The 17,669-nt window shown below is 37.3% G+C and overlaps 1 protein-coding gene and 2 long non-coding RNA genes across 25 annotated transcripts in view; 2 read left to right on the forward strand and 1 right to left on the reverse strand.

The window, feature by feature from the left end:
* The window catches only part of LOC111321033 (uncharacterized), a 44,995-nt gene that overhangs the window by 9,162 nt on the left and 18,164 nt on the right, over positions 1 to 17,669 (reverse strand). For 12 of the 13 annotated variants that reach the window (XR_015998724.1, XR_015998734.1, XR_015998727.1 and 9 more), the window contains one exon: positions 13,270 to 13,391. This is a non-coding gene — a long non-coding RNA (uncharacterized LOC111321033). Of the gene's footprint in view, positions 1 to 8,973; positions 8,998 to 9,706; positions 11,977 to 13,269; positions 13,392 to 17,669 lie in introns of all 13 variants that reach the window. The other variant, XR_015998725.1, reaches the window with a different exon arrangement.
* Positions 830 to 4,293, forward strand: LOC148734496 (uncharacterized). The gene is made up of 7 exons (XR_015998723.1): positions 830 to 1,375; positions 2,392 to 2,437; positions 2,543 to 2,631; positions 2,877 to 2,913; positions 3,297 to 3,343; positions 3,733 to 3,784; positions 4,075 to 4,293. It is a non-coding gene; the product is annotated as an uncharacterized LOC148734496 (long non-coding RNA).
* On the forward strand, positions 11,517 to 17,204 carry LOC111321028 (uncharacterized). Of its 11 annotated transcripts, none has more exons than XM_022923792.2 (11): positions 11,517 to 11,663; positions 11,829 to 11,875; positions 12,211 to 12,244; positions 12,406 to 12,455; positions 12,633 to 12,663; positions 13,385 to 13,464; positions 14,226 to 14,262; positions 14,471 to 14,520; positions 15,176 to 15,238; positions 16,033 to 16,096; positions 16,198 to 17,204. In XM_022923792.2, exons 1-10 carry the CDS (start codon positions 11,517 to 11,519, stop codon positions 16,088 to 16,090), a joined length of 597 nt encoding a protein of 198 aa, XP_022779527.1. In that variant the 3' UTR covers positions 16,091 to 16,096; positions 16,198 to 17,204. The 11 variants fall into 11 exon arrangements, with proteins under 11 accessions (XP_022779527.1, XP_088609466.1, XP_022779526.1 ...); XM_088753340.1 differs by having other exon boundaries at positions 15,197 to 15,238; XM_022923791.2 differs by having other exon boundaries at positions 16,033 to 17,204.

Raw genomic sequence — 17,669 nt, forward strand, 5'->3', positions numbered from 1 at the left:
AGTGATGGCTTTCACTGCCCATGTACAAAATAATTATCAGAAGTGGTTGGTCATTGAAGATATTGGGCCTTAAAATACCCTTATTTTTGGACTTTGTCAAGGCCAGAAAAAGTCGTCTTTGCTTAGGAGAGAGATAAAGGAAGAAATGAAATGAAAAAGTTAAAACAATTCAATGCCTTGAGGTCAGATAGATATAGAACACAAACCAGTTGATTAAATTTGCAGATGGCTTTTTTTTTGTCACAGCAGCATGCAAAGTAAGCTAATTAATTATGCAAAAATGAGGAAATGGGGGTTTTCCCAGGGGGACCCTATATCTCCGAGGGGAATTCAATATTTTGACCTGATATTTTCACAGATTTGTCAACTCATGATACTTAGCATTTGTGCCAAGTTTGAGCCAAATCGGTGATTTGAGTTTCCCCCCTGCCCCGTTTTGCCCGGTTTTCTCGTGGACACGCTCTTAAAAACAAATGAACAAATAAGATTTAAGTTTGAAGAAGGTAGCAGATACCGGACATGCTGGGACATAATAGTAATAATTAAAGCATTTATCTATACACGATAAAATTACAGAGTAGCTGATATGGCGAATAACAAGTCGAAAGTGCAAGATAAAAATAGGACATTGTCGCGGTCTTCTTTAGTCTTAAGGTTCGCTACGCGGATATCTCTTTCATTTAAAACAATGGCAGGGTCAAGGTCATCAGTCACTTAACTTCAAATAGGCAAGCAGCACGCAACACATAAAATCCACAAACCTAAACTGTGCCGTCTCTCTCTGATTACTGTATCGCTAGATATGCCGTTTAATTTTCAAAAGACCATACTGCATTATATATTTGAAAGATTGTATAAGCTCATAGATGGCCACCACCCAAGCCAGACATTTTAAAAATAATAAAAATATTAAGAATGTTACCAGTCAGTTATTTTGGCCCCTCCTTCGGTTCTAGAATGTCATTCATTGGTTTCATGATTAGAACCATAATTGAGTCGCGTGAGTAAGCCCCGCTGTGGCCCTAACTTCATGGCAACTACCAGTCCATCTATCTTGGGAACAGTTATTACTAGATTCACTCCCACAAAGCTCATCAAGCACAATGTCACGGTTTTACTCAGTCCTCCGAAGATTTTTGAAGACCAAATTCAACTTGGTTAACTTAGGGGAGGATCAGATTAGTGATGCTAGAAAATGTGTCGGACGTTCTTTACTACGTTCCAGTATGTTGATCATATTACCCTCGAAACGACGCTCGCTAGTTCCCCAATTCATAAAAACTTAGCGGATCTTTGTGAATTGGCCACTGAGCAGCCGAAGGTCCCGTTTACTGACGCATAGAAGGTTGAAAATATGGATTCCAATTTATCAGAGGTAAATTAAAATACTACTTGTTGTATGTGTCCAGAAAAAGCTAAAGTTTCAGGATAATATAATCCAGAATTATATCAAGGTTATCAAATGGAAATGTCAACCGAAATACTTCCCCATATGAAGGTGGGAAATAATTCTAAACTTGGTTATCCTGGACAGAGGGACTTAAAGTGCACCTACACTCAAAAAATTTTTTTCGCTTAACGAAGTAAGCTTATTTTTTTGAGTATTTCTGCGCAAAAATTTTTTTATTTGCTCAAATCTTCAATTTTCTATGCCCAGTCAAAATACGGAAAATCGGCCGCCATCTTGCCCCACGACCGGGTTTAAAGAAGAATGGCTCTAGCGGGTAATGTGACGTCAAATCGAGAACACGAAAGTCTGCATCTCACACATTTTCACTTGTTTGGGAAGATTGTCGTCGATATCGTCCGAAATATGCCGACTAGGTGTGTTGTATGAAGATGGTATGGAGCGCGATACCCTCTTGCAAATTTCGCACGTTGCTACATCCTTCTACAACACACTTAGTCGGCATATTTTCGGACAATTATCGACTACAACCTTCCCAAACAAGTGAAAATGTGTGAAAAGCAGACTTTCGTGTTCTCGATTTGACGTCACATTACCCACTAGAGCCATTCCTCTTTAAACTCGGTCGTGGGGCAAGATGGCGGCCGATTTTCCGTATTTTGACTGGGCATAGAAAATTGAAGATTTGAGCAAATAAAAAAATTTTTGCGCAGAAATACTAAAAAAAATAAGCTTACTTCGTTAAGCGAAAAAAATTTTTTGGGTGTAGGTGCACTTTAAGACGAGCTGAACACATCCCTCCCCTGAATTTCAAGGAACCACATTCAGGCCCCACTCCCTCCCTCTCGTTTTCCAGCGAACCGCTGACTCGCTTGGGGATGCGTTGTATGAGAGCCACCATATTTGATGGTGCAAACCAAAAATTGGTAAAATTGTTCTACGTTTTTTTAAATGTGATTTGTCACATTTTGTGTACTTTAAAGGATACGTAATAGTGGAATGACGTCTCTAATTACACCACAAAATTTGGTGAGTATTTTGTTTTGATTTGCTTTTTTTGTTCTCAAAAGTCCTTTTTTTCCACCCTATTTCGCGTTTTCTCCTGTTGAATCCGACTCCTCTTTTACTTTGTAGCTTGAACTAAATGAAGTACGGCTCCTCATTTCATGGTCATTTTTCAATCACCAAGGAACAGTTTTTGGCTTTATGCACTTCCGTTTAAGGTAACAACGCCAAATTATACTTTGCTTTATTTTCAAGGACGAGTAGAGGTCAAATATATCACTTTCCTTCCCCATGTTAATACCCATAAGGGCGTCTTTTTGACTTTACATCATTTAATGATAAAGCTAAGCTGCTTGTTTATCAAGAAATACGATAAGGAGAAAATTATTTGCAAATTTCGTTATCAATCTGATTAAAAAGAAATTAACTAATGCGTTTCGATATCGATTGTTTATTCATATAGACTAACTTTTGTTGAAGGAGACACAGGCGTCATTTTGGTAAGTAAAAAATCAAGGCCATTATCATTAATACCTCCAGAAATTGATGAAACAAAACAGAAATCTAGACTAGCTAGGAAATCTGCAAAAAACGTACAACACTGGTAAAATGTAAAATATAGAAATATATCAATGCAAATATAGATGAAGACCTACTGCAAATGTGAAATAATTTTACCGCCCCAATAATTTATCGTGATTACTTTTTGAAGAATGTTGTTTCATTACAACGTGCGATTAAAGCAACCAAGTAAAAGAAGCTAATGAATGACAATTAAAACCATCAAGAACAGTAAACTAATGTGAAAAAAAGCCTCACGCAGCAGTTTTATTGTTAACAGTCTTTTAGAAGAGGACTCATTTTTCTTATTGGTTTTTCAAAGGTTATAACTATGGAGCTCTTTGTCCTGTTTCGTATCTCCGATGGCAGGTAATTATGGTAGCTTTGCAAGCACAGTGCATGACTGAACTAAAAGAAATTCGAATAACAAATATCTACAGCATGTCATTGAAAATTAATTATTGATACAGCTTAAGAAAAATGCCCTCAATAATTAATCATTAATGGTAAAAAAGGGATTCTATTCAGGATTTTTGCACTTGCTGCATTTGTTTCCTGTAAGAAAACTTATGTTTTCAAAACTGATAGGCGATTTCAGTCTTAATATATCAGTAGGACATGATACATCATTTTTAGTGCTGTAAATTGATATGTATAGCAAATGATTTTCAAAAGACAATTCCTGAAAATCATATTTTAAAATTATTTTTGATGTGTACGGTAAAGACAGTAGTATTCCACCTCTTTCCGTCGAATAGGAACAGGAATAACCAGGGGCCAGGAGTGCACCATCAACCCTTACCACCGTATGTAAGTTAAAAATTATTATACTAGAAGTAAAGAAGTGGAATAAAAACACTACAAAAGGTTACTGTATCAAAGAATACACCCAGATGCAGGTTAAAATATTTTCATTACGATTTGTGGAATACAAGGTAGAACGTTAGCTGAAAAGCATCAATAGTAAACTGATGACTTAAAAAGTTTTTGAGCCCGAGAAATGTCATTTCTTTATTAAAATCCATTATAACATTATGATATTTGGAGGTTGAGGTTAATTCTTATCCTTTTTTTTTTGTTTTTGTTTTTTTTTCCTACAGATACCTGATGAGCTCTAATGGACTTACTCTATGACTAGAAGAAAAATTGCTATTTATATCTGTCATTTGTTGTAAATGTCTAATTTATATGTCAATTGTTGTAAATGTCTATTTGATATATGATCATTCATTAAGTTGTAAATGTCTAATTTATAACTAATTTTGTTGTAAATGCCATTTTAATATAAGATCATTCATTAAGGAAAATGTCGAAAATTGTTTGACCTAGCCTCTTTTTCATGTAAATGTTTGCTACTGCCACTTTTATCTAAAATATTGTGAAATAGCTATATCTAATAATCATCTAAACATTTCCCTCGAAACGTTTTTCAATATTGAGCTTTTTACGTGAAATCATCTAAACATTTGTTCATGCGACAACATGGTAAAGGTAGTTTGCTTAATGTTTAACTGGGAAGAAAGCAGATGGTGTTGAAAACAAAATAGCGGTTTGCACAATAGGGAGCATGAGATGATATACAACTTGAAAACAAAAAGTACATAAACGAAGTGGAGCTAACATGTAAGTTGGTGAGCTCTAAAATCATTCTTAACATGAAGTTCAAATATCACGATCTAGAATACTGAAAAGAGTACAAATTATATATTGTGACAAATAGGGCTTTACTCAATGATTTCATCACAACTTACCACTTACTTGGGTCACCAAGGCCCTCTCCACAAACAGCAATTAGCTCCTGACCAACACCTAAGAGTCAAATCGATACGGTTTGTGTGGTCCCACCTAATTTCTTTCCTGCCCCCTCCTTAGGCCCGTGGGTCAACACAGATCACTGACAAGGAGTAGATTCTTGAGTGCTGGGCCAAGCGTGTTGAGCTGCCCTTCTCTCTAAACAGTGAGGCCAATGATAGGCTGCTGCAAGTCCCAGTTAATGACTCAATGAATGTTAAACACAAACCTTGATGAGACTCAGGGGGGAGCTCTGTCAGTTGTTCAAAAATAGAGCATCAGGATGTGGGAGGTATGGCCCTTGTGGACAAGCTCCAACAACTGCACAAAGGTATCTTGCAGCGAGGGAAAGTACCCCTGGGCTTAAAAGAGGCCCATATTAACCCCCTTTACAAAAGAAAGGAGACTAACGAGCTTACGACAAACACCGCAGCGTCTCCATACTCTCCATTCCAGGCAAGATTCTGGTCAAGGTATTATTCACCTGACTACATCTACATGGTAAAAATGACCTCCTTCCTGAAATTCCTTGAGGTTTACAGAAAGAGTAGGGAACTCTCGCCATAATTGTTACTGCCAGGCAGCTTTAGGTAAAATGCCGGGAACAACACCGAGTTGGATTGTACCCCCGAATTTCATCATCATCGTATCACAATTACACAGTGGCATGCTGGTCAGAGTTCAGGACTATGGCGAGACCCCCACACCATTCTCCGTGTCCCAAGGGGAGTCAAGTCAGGCTTTGTGCTTAGCCCAACCCTATTTTGCCCTGTGTTCTGAGTCAAGCTGAAGGAAACCTTTAAAGACTCTGACACAGGCAGAGTGACCAGGTTTCGCACTGATAGTTTAATCTTCGACCTACCGAGGCTTAAGGGAGACCGAAGGTGACAACAGGTGTAATTAACAGTTGCAACAACTGAAGTCTTAAAATCAGTACCATCAAGACCGAAGTCATGCACCCACCAGCGACTGACTAGAAGTATATAGAGCCAAACATCTCTCACAAAATGGCTACCACAAGAAGCTGTAAACAAGTCCATACACCTGTACAACCCTCTCTGCAGAAAGGTAGTGATCGATGATAAATTTAACACGAGTATAGCCAATGCAAGTGCCATATTTGACAGACTCCAATGGGATGTCTGGAATAGGTGAGGTATCACCAAACGGTTCAAGATCAAAGTGTATGGGGCCATTGTTCGCATCACAATGTAAAAGTTAGACTGGCTTCTGATATGGCAGGGAGCTGAGTCATTTCCACGCCACCAGGCTAAGGAGTCTCCATGATGTCATGAAACAAGACAAGATACCGCACATAGGCCTTGCACAAGCTGAACTGCCAAGCATCCACATCGGCCTATTGCAAGCCCAACTTTGTTGAGCTGAACATGTAGCTTGTATGCTACACTTATGGCTTCTAAAGAAACTGTTACATGATGAGCTACTTCGAGCTACTGCAAAGCAAGTGGTTCCATCTAGGTCAAAAGAAACACTACGAGTACACTCTGGAAGTGTCTAAAACAGCTTTAGCATTAATCCTGACACGTTGGAGGAAATTTCCAACAACAAACGATTTGCGTTCCTTTGGTACACTGTTGTTTAAGAAGAAACTAGTCACAGAGGTCCTCGCCCGTGCTAATCTCTCTAGTATCCACACCATCCTGATGCAGAACCAACTTTGTTGGACAGGCCAAGCAACTTGCAAGCCAGACCGGCACCTTCCAAAGAGACATTTCTATGGCAAGCACCTGTAGGGAGTTAGAAAGAGGAGCTCAAGACACTCTGAGGGCGTTTGAAGGCCACTGACTACAAACCTGAACCGAGAGTACACTGCCCGCGACAGAGGTAAGTTGCCTTTAGCTTTTCACAAGCGCCCACCTATGCATGCCGCCAACAGAACTGGCATAACCAAGAAGCGAGCTCAGGTCAGGGATTCAAGCGCAAACAACACAGCATTTGTGATCATCATCCCTTGCCCAAACTGCCATTGTCTCTTAGAGGATAGGACCAGCCAGCCACCTGAGCACTTATATCAGAAGTTCTTCCCAAGCCAACAAAAAGCAAGTTGGAAATAAAATGTGGATTCTATGTGGAGCACCATTTCGATGCATTATCCAGCTCTTTTATTTTTTCTGTTTGCTGTAAGTCCACTAGTCAATCTGGACTCCATTAACTCAACCCAATTTTTCTTACCTGCCTACTACCATGTTGAACCCTTGGTAATTGAACTGTAGGTTTCTTTTATGTAAAGTAACGTAAACAAAATTGAAGCGATATTTTTTACCACACAACAACCTCTAATCGGTCCGGTGATCCCCATCTCTCTCTTAACGCAAGCCGAAGATGAGGCTATCAAGACAATCTAAGGATTCAAAATAGGTTTTATTTAAGAGTGGGAAAGACGGTTTTTTCCGATGACCAATTAACTTTTCATCATCAACTTTGGAGCAGTTGACTCCAACAGTAGTAAAGACTTAGGCACCGAAAAAAAGGCATTCCTTGACTGCATGTGCCTACTGTTGTACAGTTGCAGAGTATTGTAGTAAAAAAAAGTGTGGTTTAAAATGCAGAGGGGTTAATACACTGCTCATGTCGATTCCAAAATTATGACAAAAGGAGGATTTGCTTAGAACAGAGTTTGTACACTAGTCAAACGACAGGCCAGGAAATAAATAGAATAGGTACATGTATTAAATGTGAATCAAATGTATTTTATTCAAAACTTTATCAGTACGTATGCTCTACGTACCTAGCGCAATGAATATACCTACTCCTCTCGGGTCCGAAGCTATTTTTGTCTTATCTTGTCTTTTTTTTTTCCATTCAATTTATATTCTTGTTCTATGTAAGATATGTTCAGAGTAAAACGAACATGCGCACATTTGACGACGACCATTTTGAAAACCGCAAGGAGTTTGGAAGAAGGTGTTACGAACACCGTAAAATAGTGCCTATCGTCTCCCTAGAGAAAAGGCACAGTCGGAAAAACCATTCATGCGTGGAAGGGTAAGCTAACAATTCAAGGGGGTATGGGGGAAAGGTGATGTTTCTTAGTAGAAGCCTTAACAAATACTGTGATGGAGAAATGGCCGCTGAAGTTGACGAATGCCAGTAAATACTACATCAATGAAGTACTTAGAATGTAAATTGGGATTGCATGAATCTTAATAATATTATTCTGGCTTTATTCTGGCCACACATCAGTAACCTTAACTTACGAGAGTGCTTGGGAAAATGTATGGCTGTGTAGCGTCCAAGTTTGTGACATAAATGTAAAATTAAATCTCATAAAAGTAATTAAATCTCCAAAATTAGTTTGACACAGCTGCCAAGGGCAAGCACAATTTCAACAATGGCTAATTTCACACATGCATTACGTGTACGTTGAAGCTGTTTGACTCATTAAAAAACGACTGGCGTAAGTGATTAACTATAGTGAACTTTGTAATTTGGGATAAAATACGTCAATTGTTTTCGGGATGAAAGGTAACTGAGGAGGCTTTGCCATGATTCATTTTAAGTAATTTGTGGCTTATTATCGAAAACAACTGCAGACTTCTTTAATATAAAACAAAAGCCTGATAACCAGTTAAAAAAAAAGTAGCAGCCCTTCTGGATGCAGTCCACATGTAGTACATTAAAGCCACTAACATGAATGGCCGATGCTATCATTATGGTTGATTAGTGAGATACATCAGCACGAGTGAGTTGTTCAAAGGCTAACCAAACAACACGAGCCCAAGACTTCCAGACCTTTAGCCAGATGTTTGTCCTTTGTCGGGTGCTTTTGTTTATACCGCGATATACCTGTCAATCGATTAAATTTCAACCTTTTTACCTTCAATTTCAAACATTTTGCACTCAATCTCAACTTTCACGCTGTTTGAGATTAATTGACTCGTCTCTGGCCAATGGGCATTTATATTTGTAAAGTCAATATTCATTTAATATCCCGCGTAAATCTTTGTAAATTAACCTGCCAAAATGACCTCTTAGTTCACATTGTGTTATTTCATAAAATATCATAATGAAAGTAAAGCTACTGAACGGGAAAACGTTTGTAAAAGCCGCACATCATTTTCCATACCACATCCGGAACATGAGCAAAAATTCTACTTTAAACGTTTCAACACGTTCATATAATTTTTGAGACTATTCTTACTACAAGGTATAAAAATAACAAAACTATCGACCCATATACAGCTCACCATTTGATTTAGCTCGTTGAGGTTCTGTAACGAAAAAAAAAACCAATAGCCTCAAGAGCACGCGAAACACACGAAAAAGGAAACTACGTCACAAGACCAAAGGCGTGTCATTTCCTGAAACTCTTGTAAAATTGCAACGATGATTACCCACAGTTATACTATTTATCATAAAAATCTTGAAACGTGATTGAACTGTGGACAGGTTGGGCAGTTCCATTTAAGATTGCATTCTCAGATATCAAAGGGAAAACAAAATTTAAGAGAAAAATTGGAACTACGTTTTATAGGAACAAACTGCGAAGAAGCTCTCTTTGCAAATGATTTTTCCCCTACAGTCTATCTAATTCGAAATCCCATACACCAGCGGAGATTGAAGCATTTAGAAAACTACAAAAGAAAAAAAAATCTGGGTTCTATACGGGAGAGACGTTGTATCAAAGCAATATTCATTAACTACAAAAGAAGCCTGCATACAAGCATGCGAGAAGCAAGGATAAAAGAAGAACATGTATTACATTAGTATTGCCGCATTGATTCTCAAACTTTGCTTTCCGTGTGCGCCGTTTTGTAATAAAACTAGATTCCAAACACGTTATTCTCATAAAAAATACGAAGGAAAAAGTTTCCTTGCATCTCTTTTTTACCTATTTTCCAATTATGAGCTATCGCCTTCGAAAAAAATAATTCTAAATCAGCAACAAAACCATCATTAACCAAATGCCATTTTGCTTACGTGCATCTGTACTCCACAGTGGATGATCAGCAACTTCGCCGATCGTGTTCAACGTGATTTTATCCCACACAAGTATTGCACGTAGAAAAAACCAAATACGCACAATGTTTTTACTTTCTGAAAGGACATTTAGGGAAACTATAATTAGTTGTGAAAAAGGAACAGCACGTAGTGTCTAACTCGTACGAAATCCCATCATGCACTTTGGTATCAACAAAAAGGTACCCCGTGAAGCAGTATTAAAATATAGGGAGTGTCCCTCGTTGCAAACTTCATCTTGTTTGTCTGTCTAATGGAGTTTGCTTGGTTTGTTCACACTGGTCACTTTCAAATTTCTTCAGACATACAATAGAATGTGTACCGAAATGACATAATGGCCGACGACTGGTCAGTCGTTTTATTACTTCTACTTTTAGTATCATTATTATAATTACCATTATTTTCTTTTTCAGTTGAAAAGATCTTGTGCTTCTCGAAGCATAAGTTATTTTCTTCGGTTGACCTGATCTGAATTATGAGTTTAATATAAAAAAATCCACTTCTTTTTGTCTGTATTATTCCGAATCAGGCCAACCCTGCTTAAAAATGATGAGAGGGTTGCAGAGGAGCACTCACTAAAAGAATCATCAGCAACCGCCCAGCAAACTGTTCTTAGAGGGAGAAGAAAAAAAAAATAGGCGATAAATTTGCTCCAGAGGGGAATAATTTATCACTGCCTCTGACACTATACGATTATTCAATGCTAAAGCACGCCAAACATTTCTCTTCTTTTAATCGCATTTAGTTTCTCAGTGCGTATCCAGGAGAGATGCAGAGTTCCTTTCGGTGATTAGAAATCATACTCATTCTAAATGATCTCAATCAAAATTATTTTGAAAGCAAAGGGATGAGTCATTGCCCTACTTAATTCATCGAAGCCACAGGCGTCTCAGTTTTAGTTGCTTGAACAACTTGAATTGAATATTGTGGTCAGGGGTCGTCTTGCGTGTCCGCTTGCTGTTTGGTTCTTTGTTTTGTTTAAGTTGTTTTGTTTAAGCAGTTTCTCAATTAATCCGTTTGAGGTTAAGAGCGTTTTGTGGGCGAAACCGTTGAACAATACGGACTGCATATTGGCTTTGATTTTACTCAAAACAGCAAAATTGAACTTAGCATTGATGTTTGGAATAACCTAAGGTTATCGCTCCTTTTATAAGTAGCAGACTGAAGCGAAAGAAAACAACGCTTTACAATGCATGTGTCAACACAGCGTTCCAGATTAATCACTGACAATATTTCCGTATGACCCCTCGGAAACAATGTGTCTTGGACATCTAAAACAGTGTCAACAATAGAACACACCTAGATTAAATTCCTGCGTCACAGGTCATGAAACATCCTGTTGTGATCAAAGTTTCATCAGATTGCTCCTCTAATCTGAACGACCGCGTTCGCACATTTCTGACTTTACTCTCTTTCGTTAATCGCAAACAAGGAAGAAAAAAAACCTGAGTCCATTTTCATCGGAATGTTACCGATGAAAATGGACTCAGAAAGGAAGGAGTCAAGGGCATCTCAAAAAAACGACAGGGAATCATGTGCTGTTCAAGTCAGGAGCAAAGAGGCAGTTGAATTCTCAAAATGAAAGGGGCAAGGAAAAACCGCGCTGCAGACCCGATAAGGAGCATCCAAGATGTTCTGCGATTAGCATTACGTTGCAAGAAAATATTTGAATTTATTAATCGCAAAAGAGCGATTTCAAACAACAACTTCGGTATATCGTCCGATAGGTGTCGAGGATATATCGATTTTCGGAAATCACGTGACCAAGTCGATGCATTCCACTTCACCATCCTTCAGGTTGTTTTTCCTTTGGATTGTAATACAATCTCGCTGGGATAAAGACTGCATAATGGAAGAAAGTGACGATGTTGTTTTGACTCTACTTACTGAGGTATACTCTAGAGGCACTACACCACAGGTAGGAAAATTTTGTAATTGAACTTTGCGCCTTTTAACTACGAAATTTGCAAGTTTGGCAGTGGCAAATAAAAGCCATCAAAACACTTCAAATTTCCTCGATTTTTGAAGCCTCAGATATAATCCTTGGTGTTATTCATGTGGTGTTTTTGTTTACTTTTTGCAGCACGAGGCCCAAGAAATTAGAAGACACCTAAAAAGGTGGCCCAATAGGTAGGTAGAAGAGAATTGCAAGAGAAATCCACTTCTTGTTATGTTTTTCTTTTTCACTGGGAGAGGTCGACTCCCTTGATGGAAAGATCTGACGTATCCATCTGCAATGAAATGTTATCGGCATTTGCGAGAGGCTTTAAATCTTTTTTCAATCTAAAATACGGTGACAGGCTCTGTGAGGATTCTGATTCAGTCTCAAAAAACATCATTATTGGTCAAGAAATATACATCTATTTCTTGACAATGCTGCAGCTCTAAGAACTATATGTAGCTCTAAAAACTTAATGCTGTTCTCTACATTTTACACCGATTAAAGAAAAATATTTTTTTCCCAGGAATCAACTTGGCATTTATCTTTCAAGATTACTTGTAAGTATAAAGCAAAAAAATTATCATTTTTACAATGTTTACTGATGTTTGAATAAAAAAGATATAATTTTTACGATCTTCAAAATGTTTTGTGATCCTCTTGGTGCCCAATCCAGCACCTACAGTTAACGAAAACTGGAGCATTACTTTCATTTACGCAGGGGGAAGCAGATGCCATCAGGAGGCACATCGTTACACAGCAGGACAGGTGGTAAGGATATGAAAGTTACGGATACATACACCCCTTTCCAGCCAATTAGCTTGGGAGGGTAACTTACACCACTTGGTGTAACTGAGCGTAAGTGAACTATTTGAAAGACAAATTATTTCCCTTTCTCGTCTCATAATCCTCAGTACAAATACTAACCACTTTTTTTTTTTTTTTCAGGAACCCTTATCCATCATTTTTGAGACGGCATGTGAGTGTGAAAGAACAATTAAATGATAGTAGAGAAAATTCATCACAGTTTGTTTTCATCTTACATATGACTAGAACTATCACGATTAGCCTAATACGTTCACAGTGTCGATGCAAGTGACTGGTCTGTGAATATGAAGAATTAAACTTCCTTTGACTCGATTGCAGAAAATTTAAACATTACTGTTACCGTTACCATTTTAAATTTGTTTTGATTATGATTCAGTACAGTAACTTTTTTGCCATAATGAGTAAAACTTAAATTGTGATAACAATAACAGAGGTTTTGGAAGACCCATGAAAAACCAAACGGCTTTTTAACAATTAGCTCCCTCTATCAAATATTTAGAACCGTTCTAAAAGTGAAACTGAGACAAAGTAAAGAGCAGAGTTGGAGTAGGACAGAGCTAATGTTTTTATTAACTGTTTATATTTTTTCAAATCAGACTTTAGCTTAAGAGTCGAAAAATTAAAAATAAAAGTTGAAGATAAGAGTAATGTTTTAATGTTAGTGGTAAAAGAGAGTATCTGATGCATTTCTAAACTGCAGAGCTCAGAGAATGAAAGAATGTGTGACCTTGAAAACACACAGAAAACTAATCCTTACTTCATATGAACGTTTCCTGTGTCTTTCGAGAAAGCACTTCGCTTCCGTGGCTCCTTAGCAAAAGTGGTATTTCCTCTCCACTTTGTAACGAGTTATGTTTTCTGCTTCTTCTTAGGCCGAGGCTGTTGGGATAAGAGCACAAGTATTGAGACATCATCAAATGAGGTGGGGACATCTTTGTTTCATTAGAATATGGTGAGCAAATAACCCTTCTAAGTACTTCCACTTTCCTTTAGTTAAAAATATACCGAGTCATTGCCGACCTAAAGCCCTGATAACTAGAAGCACTGCAGCGACACAAAGGCTCATAATAGTATTTTTTCCAAAGTAATCAATACATAGTAAATAAAAATCTCAAATTAAAAGCTAAAATATAGGGTTATCTTGAACACCAAATTAATAATCATGTAACAGCCTCTCAGAGCTTCATGCAAAAGTAAGGTAGCCCGATGTGATGTCTTACCACAAATTCGGAAGAAACGAAGTATGCTAAAAGTCAGTTTAATTTGCAGTAACTTGGAAAATTTTGTTATAAAGGAAAAACAATGGTTCAGCTCAACCGATCATTCCTCTCGCAAGCTCTTGGGCGTGATCCATGAGGAGAAAACTAACTTAGATTCCCCTCTGTATGGTATTCCATACCTCTATAAAAAAAAACCTTCAAAATAATCCATAACTGACTTTCTGCATAAAATTTGGCGAAAACAAATAACAAAAGAACGTCTGCATCAAATTCAGTCTCAAAAGGCAAGTATCCTAGATTGAGGAGTAGTTAATATCCTGTCATCTACATGTAAAGGAACTAGGAGAAACTGTGTGCTGCGCTGTTTACAATGAAAAACAAAATCAACAAAAAACTCTTGCAACCTCAAAGTGATTCGAAACTATGAGAGAAGATAGAAATAAAAAAATTCATTTTGAATGTCAGACTTATTTATGTTACTTCTTTTAACCAGGAACCATCAAGCCGCTGTCTCTCTTTCGACAGTGTCTGTAAGTAACATCAACTGACTAAAGTGCACATACGAAATTTCCTTAATGAAATCTGGACGTTACTACATAAATCTAAATATACTCATGGCCCTTTATTGCATATGTGAAAGGTTGTCAAGAAAGGAGTGTCCACCTAGACAGAACTTGTTTCACATTTTTCTTAGTCTGACTTTTATAAAGGTAAATTTGACGATTCCTTTGTTCCTAGGATGAAGCAGCTAAAATAAGACACCATGTGCTCCATTCTCATCAGATAAGGTATGGATTTTTTTCTTAAACAGTATGAATTGCTGGAGCCCTCTAATAGTATAAAAAAAAAAAAGAAGTATAACACTGGCTGTCATAACCTCTTATTGGAATTCAAAATAAGAGGATCCTGTCCAGGAGCGTGTAGAGTAACAACTGACCCGAGAAGGTTGAAAGGGCAGCCAGCTACTGCCAAGCATTCAGTCTCGTAAAACTTGTTACACCATCAGTCCTGAATAATCTTAAGACCAGCGAAAAAAGGTTTTGGTTTTAAATATAAAATAACAAGTGAAATCATTATAAAAGGTAATTTTGAAATGTACGATCAAGAAGTCCAGATACGGATACTTTTTAGTTAAAATGGTTTTAAATCAATACCCCTCTTTAACCAGCTACCTGTTGCGTAAATGGATGTTGTTGGGAAATCAGTGATAAAACAGCTTACAAGGAGATTAAGGTCTTTTTGCTTATCGGAACAAAATTAACGTATTTTGGGTAAATCAGCCTTCTTCATGACTATAGCTGGAATTATCCACTTAAGTTGAATTGTGGTTATTGAGGTCAAATATGAAAATTCCCCTCAGAAGTCAAAGCAATTTAAATTAAGACCAGATACTGTATTACTATCATCAACTTAAAATACGTATTCCGAAATTCTGTTCACTAGGGTCCCTTGTTTTCTCGACAGAAACCAAAAAGATCGTTCCAGAAATAAAGAAGAAGTAACTAGGTATAAACCATTACTGTATTGTATCTAAGAATCAAACACCAGTTCCTACTCATTCACGTAAGACCTCCTAAAACCTAAATCAAACCACAAAACTTTCCTTTGGGGAAATATTTATTTCAGCCACCGAAAAAAGATAGTAACAGCTATTTAAAGGTATATTTTACCATTCAGTAAGTGTTTCTTTATTTTTATTTCGTTTCAAGATGTCAAAAGCCAATTCTCACCAATGTCTGCTTCTCCTAAATGGTTGCCACATGCAGAGATTTTCGAAATTCCTTGACTTTTCCCTAACGATTTGAATTAACAACTTTACGAATAAGCGCTCTGGTGAAATTCGCTAACTTTTCCCTGATCTTGAAAAATCTTTTTTTTCCTGTCCATTTTGCTAATTTGAAGAACCCATTTAACCCAAGAGCTGGAGCAAAGATTGCCCATATTTACCAACCTAACCAATGCATGTATGCCTACTTAAACTTTCCCAGCCAAGACATCCCACTTGTTTAGCCAAACTGTCAAATTCACATTAAAAAATGCCATAGCAGATTTTTATAGTCTGTGCCATTATTTTACCTCTACGCAACAGTTTTCATCAACATGAGTCATATTTGATAGTTGAAATTTTGTCAAGTGTAACTCCAGTCAAATAAAGTTCATCAATTATCATTGTTATCAAAATTATTTTCATTATTGCTTTGCCTATTACTACATGAAAATGATTATGATTTCTGTTACTATCCTCATCATCACCATCTTTACCTGTACAAACATACAGACACTTTATTCGTCTTTTTCAGAATACAGCTACATTGTACACCTACACACCCAACTGCTCATATAGAATATACTCATTAGGAAACTGTGAGTCATTTTAACTGTACCATCATGTCTACCAAATCAGGTTTACGTTGGATACCTAATGAAAAACATATTCTCACTTTTCTTTATTCATTGCCTGGCAGATAGATGGCATGTGAACATGAAACACTGCTTATTTACTGACAATCACTCTGTAGAACCTGATATGTTACTCGATAAATTCTCTCATGTTATTGAATAATTTATTCCCTGTTGTGAAAAGAGGATCTTTAGATGTCTATATATTTTATTTTGTACACAACTTTCTTGGTTTGTAAATGATAAAAAAGGAAAAGTAAAAAATGATTGCTTTTGCTTTGGTTTTGCTACCCTTTACCCTCCTGGTATGGAGGTAGATCTCATCCTGGACTGTTCAGTTTTATATGCTACTGAGCCTAAACAGATCGTAAACACACTCTTACACAAGGCTTCATTTTCTCTTAGTTCCAGTTCATTAACAAAAATATCATGACTTCGGATAAAGTAATAGAGAGAGTAACAGCAACCGTTTTAAACTGAGGTGCTCCTTCCTAACGAACCATCCCCTCTCCCCCAGTCGGGTTACTTCTTATTATCAAGCATTTTAGACTTGAACCTCTGGCTCAGATGTGTAGGGTGACCTTTTCCTACAATTTAACATTGACAAATTGATTGACTAATTAACCGTCTTCTGAAAAAAAAAAATGGCAGTCTGAGACTGCATGTGGCTACTGATCTAGCGCAATCTTTACAGCATTGAAAAGAGCTTGAGGTTGTATAATGACACTAGAAGGTAGCGTTGCACGATATTTGTGTCACATGCAAAACTGAAAACCTGCTGCGTCTCACATATTTATGAGTACCCTGTTCCAGTAGAGAAAGATGATTCAAGAATATAGTGACTAATCGACATTCAAACATTAATTAAATGGCAACAAATAATCATAATAGTAATAATAATGATAATAATAATAATAATGAGAAAAATGACAACAATAGTAATAATAATATTTTATAGGGTTAGCTCTAGAATCTCAATGTTCTTCTATCTTCAAGGCTCCAATAAATGATGAGAACATGCTTGCTATAATCTCGCCTGTTAATAATAAATTATCTTCTTATCCCATTACAATTCCATTTTTGTGAGATTTTTGTTTCATACTACAAAGTACTCCGCGTTTTAGGATATTCAGCCATTCCGTGGAAAGGATCACACTGTTAAAACTCTAGGAATCGTATTTCGGACCTTCCTTGCTTCGCAAATTTAGCGGCTCTTTTGGGCATTAGTCGCTGAAATAGTAAATGCTCTCTCTTTGAATGAAAAAATTTATTCCTCATAGTTTACGATGTACAAATCACACTTACTTGAATATTTCTGCAAGGAAAAAGGGGGTAAGTTCCTAAAGAAACTGTGGTGCTGCGTCGGTGGGGGTAACAAGGTAATTTGGTAATATCAACTAAGTTGAAATTGTAAATTAGCCACCATAAAGAGATAAAAAGCTGACGTTTCGAGCGTTAGCCCCTCGTCAGAGTGAATGACGAAAGGCTAACGAAGGGCTAACGCTCGAAACGTCCGTTTTTAACTCTTTACGGTGGC

The sequence above is a fragment of the Stylophora pistillata genome, chromosome 3 (assembly GCF_964205215.1).
Source record: "Stylophora pistillata chromosome 3, jaStyPist1.2, whole genome shotgun sequence".
Classification (NCBI taxonomy): Eukaryota; Metazoa; Cnidaria; class Anthozoa; order Scleractinia; family Pocilloporidae; genus Stylophora; species Stylophora pistillata.

What these genes read in the sequence shown, in the direction of transcription:
- LOC111321028 (XM_022923791.2), top strand. Translation starts at nt 11,517, where the DNA reads ATGCATTCCACTTCACCATCCTTCAGGTTGTTTTTCCTTTGGATTGTA. An exon ending in CTAGAGGCACTACACCACAG is followed by an intron (nt 11,664 to 11,828) that starts GTAGGAAAATTT and finishes TACTTTTTGCAG; the next exon opens with CACGAGGCCCAAGAAATTAG. An exon ending in CTCCATTCTCATCAGATAAG is followed by an intron (nt 14,521 to 15,175) that starts GTATGGATTTTT and finishes TCTGTTCACTAG; the next exon opens with GGTCCCTTGTTTTCTCGACA.